At 49.3% G+C, this 5,000-nt stretch overlaps 1 protein-coding gene across 7 annotated transcripts in view; it reads right to left on the bottom strand.

The window, feature by feature from the left end:
• The window catches only part of pag1 (phosphoprotein membrane anchor with glycosphingolipid microdomains 1), a 56,522-nt gene that overhangs the window by 3,618 nt on the left and 47,904 nt on the right, over positions 1-5,000 (bottom strand). For 5 of the 7 annotated variants that reach the window (XM_062529687.1, XM_062529689.1, XM_062529688.1 and 2 more), the window contains 3 exons: positions 4,291-4,578; positions 1,203-1,590; positions 721-780 (listed from right to left, as the gene is read on the bottom strand). In XM_062529687.1, coding sequence (XP_062385671.1) covers positions 721-780; positions 1,203-1,355 — 213 coding nt within the window. In that variant the 5' untranslated portion in view covers positions 1,356-1,590; positions 4,291-4,578. Of the gene's footprint in view, positions 1-720; positions 781-1,202; positions 1,591-2,194; positions 2,209-4,207; positions 4,239-4,290; positions 4,579-5,000 lie in introns of those variants that run through there. The other 2 variants (XM_062529692.1, XM_062529693.1) reach the window with 2 other exon arrangements.

Raw genomic sequence — 5,000 nt, 5'->3', positions numbered from 1 at the left:
CACGCTTATGCTAGCGTCGAATTTCCCAAATCAGGTGAACAGCGCCTGTCTCCGCGCTCTACTGCAATTAAGGAAGGTTCACATCTGAACGACCCTTCAGTCACAAGCGCAGTTGAGTGTTAACTGATGACAAACATTAAAAGGAATCAAACATTTAGCGATCATGGAATAATACAATGCATAATGTCAACAAGCAGGAAGATGATGAAGAGCAGTAGTTCTACTCAAACTAGGCTTACTTGTGCACGTAGGCTACGGAAGATTTATCAAAACTAGCAAAGTAAGAAAGTTTAAGTGGATGGTGTTGAAAGTGAAAGTAAGATATGCGAAAGGCCAATGAAAGCATTTGATTGTACAAAGACGCAAAACTGGTGGTCTACAGTAATTAGCGATTCTGCATTTAACGCCTGCTTTTACACGGCAGAAATATTTAGGTGCAAACAGACGTGCGCTTTCATGGGCAGTTTTAGTCTATACAGGGGAACACCTAATTCGTTTTAGTCCATACAGGGAAATAGCTAATTAGGCGCATCTTCCATCCCATCTCCCAGTTCCTGTCTTACAATCGAGTCAATAAATAATTATGTCTCAAATATGTCCCTGTGTGTGTGCAGCCCTGGGTGTGTGTGTGACCCAGTATGTGTGTGTGTGGCCCTCTGTGTGTGTGTGTGTGTGTGTGTGTGTGTGTCCCTGTGTGTGTGTGTGTGCGAGTAATCTTACCTCACTGTCTGAAGACACGTGGTTCATACACTCCGACACAGCTGATCCAGGAGACGGCAACTGCACAACAAAAACAACAAACAAACAAACAACAACAAAACCATCAATTGTTGTTGTTGTTGTTGATTATGGTTCAGATGATGGAGTAAAGCTACATGCAACCATAACAGCATTAAGACAGGCTTAGTGATAGCAATAATAACATTATATATATATATATATACGTTTATACGTGTGTGTGTGTGTGTGTGTGTGCGTGTGTGTGTGCGTGCCTGCGTGCATGAGTGTTTATACACGTGTGTGTGTGTGCACATGGTCTCTTTCTCAATGTAGATTTGAACAGAAACAATTCTGCACTTTCTGAACTCACAAACACACACACACACACACACATTAACTCACACTAATGCAGCATGCCGTCACTGAGTGTGTGTCTGAGTGTGAGAGTGTGTGTCTGAGTGTGTGTGTGTGTGTGTCCTCACCTGTCCGTTGTGCAGCATGCCGTCGCTGAGTGTGTGTGTGTTGTCGTTCTCGTCCAGCATCTTGTCCGGTATGGGCGGCGGAGGCTCGTCCTCGTCCGGCCGCCGGTAGGGGTCAGGGGTCGTTGCCGGGGGCGATCGGCGGCGGGCCTCCATGTCGGCGCTGTAGCGGCTCTTCTTGTTGAGGTCCACGGACGCGTACTCCACTCCCGCCACCAGGGGGCCCCGCTCTGGCGTGGGGGGGCTGGACGAGGACGAGGGGGGGGGGACGCCAGGTGGCCGTTAAGGACTCCGCAGGACGACGGCACCGCCAGAGCCCCAGGGGATTGTGGGTAAGGATGAGGGTGGAGACGCCTCCGTGGGGGGTGTGTGTGTGTTGAGTCCATCAGAGCTGGGGAGAGAGAGGGGAGTGTGTGAGAGTGTGAGAGTGTGTGTGTGTGGGTGTGTGTGTGTGTGTGTGTGTGTGTGTGTGTGTGAGTCCATCAGAACTGGGGAGAGAGAGGGAGTGTGTGAGAGTGTGTGTGTTGTGTGTGTGTGTGTGTGTGTGTGTGTGTGTGTGCGCGCGCGTGTGTGTGTGTGTGTGTGTGTGTGTGTGTGGTGTGCGCTGTGTGTGTGTGTGTGTGTGTGTGTGTGTGTGTGTGTGTGTTGTGTGTGTTTTGTGTGTGTGTGTGTGTGTGTGTGTGTTGAGTGTGTGTGTGTGTGTGTGTGTGTGTGTGTGTGTGTGTGTGTGTGTGTGTGTGTATGTATGTGTGTGTGTCTGTGTGTGTGTGTGTGTGTGTGTGTGTGTGTGTGTGTGTGTTGTGTGTGTTTTGTGTGTGTGTGTGTGTGTGTGTGTTGAGTGTGTGTGTGTGTGTGTGTGTGTGTGTGTGTGTTGTGAGTGTGTGTGTGTGTGTGTGTGTGTGTTCTTTTGTGTGTTTGTGTGTGTTGTGTGTGTGTGTGTGTGTGCATGTGTGTGTGTTGAGTGTGTGTGTGTGTGTGTGGTGTGGTGTGTTCACCTGTTGGCCACACCCTTCAGCTAGGCCTGTCGCGATATTCAATAAATCAAATAAATCGCACGATAAAAAAAATGAGCTCGATAACTTTTCCGGCCGCGATAATTTCCATTTTCATGCTTGATTGTTTTTCTTCCCTCTCTCTCTCTCTCTCTCTACGAAAGAGAGGAGAACGGTGCTTACTTTAGCGCAGCCTAAGGAGGAGTGAACCCTCATGTCAGTCAGTTGTCAGACATGTATCTTTCAATAACATGACGGACAACTTTTCTTTCTTACATTCATTTGATTAACAGGCTAGACGAGGGCTTTGGCGATTGGCCTAAGCACACTAAAGAGGCTTTCTGTTGTAGCTTGACAGGTATGGGGGTAAAAAATAGTGATAATGCAGTTCAGAAAATCATGCTTATAAGCTACGTTTTTTCATCATCTGATAAAGACACACTCCCGCAAAGTCTGCACTCCGCTGAGAGCTCAAGAATCAGCCAAAACAGCCGGCAGCTCCGGTTAAATGTCGTAAGCTAATTGTCAGCTGTGGTGAATGTGTTCGTAATCAACGTTATATGTCATAAACGTAGCATAGCCTTACCTATGAAAAGGCTTTGCAGTAGGATTATCCGATGACCAACTTATTGCTTCAATTTGTGTTTATGGTGACGTGCAGATGCTGGGTTCGTGCCGTTTTGCGCAAGTTTCAAATGTTTAGCTGACTGCGTAGGCCTAATTGATCAGCTATGATGACATTTAGTTCGTGCATAAGGCTTAGCAACTGTCACTCTACACGCCCCCTGTTGCATGTCACGTTTTAATTGCTGGCCCTTAAACAGAGTCTTAGTAGAGACTGAGAGTCCATTGTATTTATTGTTTTTGGTTGTTTTGTTCATTTATTTGTGGATATTTAAAAATGTCTTCCCATTCAGTTCCTTATTCTTTAGAAATACAAGTTATTGATCTTTGAAAAGGTGTACCTGCATTATTAGCCATTATCATTATATTAGATAAAAATGATTCTCAGAACGGCAATATTATCGTTTATCGCAATAATTTCTGGACAATTTATCGTCCAGCAAAATTTGTTATCGTGACAGGCCTACCTTCAGCTCCTTGACCGTCTCGTAGAGAGTGTGTGTGTGTGTGTGTGTGTGTGTGTGTTCACCTGTTGGCCACACCCTTCAGCTCCTTGACCGTCTCGTAGAGAGTGTGTGTGTGTGTGTGTGTGGTGTGTGTTCACCTGTTGGCCACACCCTTCAGCCTCCTTGACCGTCTCGTAGAGAGTGTGTGTGTGTGTGTGTGTGGTGTGTGTTCACCTGTTGGCACACCCTTCAGCTCCTTGACGGTCTCGTAGAGTGTGTGTGTGTGTGTGTGTGTGTGTGTGTGTGTGTGTGTGTGTGTTCACCTGTTGGCCACACCCTTCAGCTCTTGACCGTCTCGTAGAGTGTGTGTGTGTGTGTGTGGTGTGTGTGTGTGTGTGTGTTCACCTGTTGGCCGCACCCTTCAGCTCCTTGACGGTCTCGTAGAGTGTGTGTGTGTGGTGTGTGTGTGTGTGTGTGTGTGTGTTCACCTGTTGGCCACACCCTTCAGCTCCTTGACGGTCTCGTAGAGTGTGTGTGTGTGTGTGTGTGTGTGTGTGTGTGTGTTCACCTGTTGGTGTGTGTGTGTGTGTGTGTGTGTGTGTGTGTGTGTGTGTTCACCTGTTGGCCACACCCTTCAGCTCCTTGACGGTCTCGTAGAGTGTGTGTGTGTGTGTGTGGTGTGTGTGTGTGTGTGTGTTCACCTGTTGGCCACACCTTTCAGCTCCTTGACGGTCTCGTAGAGTGTGTGTGTGTGTGTGTGTGTGTGTGTGTGTGTGTGTGTTCACCTGTTGGCCACACCCTTCAGCTCCTTGACGGTCTCGTAGAGTGTGTGTGTGTGTGTGTGTGTGTGTGTGTGTGTGTGTGTGTGTGTTCACTGTTGGCCTTGACGGTCTCGTAGAGTGAGTATGTGTGTGTGTGTGTGTGTGTGTGTGTGTGTGGTGTTCACCTGTTGGCCTTGACGGTCTCGTAGAGTGAGTATGTGTGTGTGTGTGTGTGTGTGTGTGTGTGTGTGTGTGTGTGTGTGTTCACCTGTTGGCCACACCCTTCAGCTCCTTGACCGTCTCGTAGAGTGAGTCCTCCGCGCTCACGTTCCCGAGAGGCCACGCCTCCTTCCCGCAGCACCTCGTAGGTGCCGTCCCCCCGAGGGGTCGGAGGTCAGGCGGGGGTCAGAGGGCGCGTGGCCGTTGAGCACGGGGCCCACCGGGGGGGATGCTGGGTAACTCCCGGTCCTGCGACACCTGGAGGACCTGAGCTCTGATTGGCTGGAGAGCATCTCCTCCGACGGGTGAGGACTCGTGTCCATAGTGTCCGTCAGAACTGGGGAGAGAGAGAGCGAGTGTGTGAGAGTGTGTGTGTGTGTGGTGTGTGTGTGTGTGTGTGTGTGTGAGTGAGTCCGTCAGAACTGTGGAGAGAGAGCGAGTGTGTGAGAGAGTGTGTGTGTGTGTGTGTGTGTGTGTGTGTGAGTCCGTCAGAACCGTGGAGAGAGAGGGAGTGTGTGAGAGTGTGTGTGTGTGTGTGTGTGTGTGTGTGAGTCCGTCAGAACCGTGGAGAGAGGGAGTGTGTGAGAGTGTGTGTGTGTGTGTGTGTGTGTGTGTGAGTCCATCAGAACCGTGGAGAGAGAGGGAGTGTGTAGTCCATTTCCCACATGAGCGAGACATCCGGATGTCACGGATATCAAACGGATGGCTGTATGTGGAACGCAAAACTCGGGTATTTTCCTTACCCGGAACTCACCCTAC

This window comes from Sardina pilchardus, chromosome 24, assembly GCF_963854185.1.
Source record: "Sardina pilchardus chromosome 24, fSarPil1.1, whole genome shotgun sequence".
Classification (NCBI taxonomy): domain Eukaryota; kingdom Metazoa; phylum Chordata; class Actinopteri; order Clupeiformes; family Clupeidae; genus Sardina; species Sardina pilchardus.
This window is presented reverse-complemented; position numbering and strand designations above follow the sequence as displayed.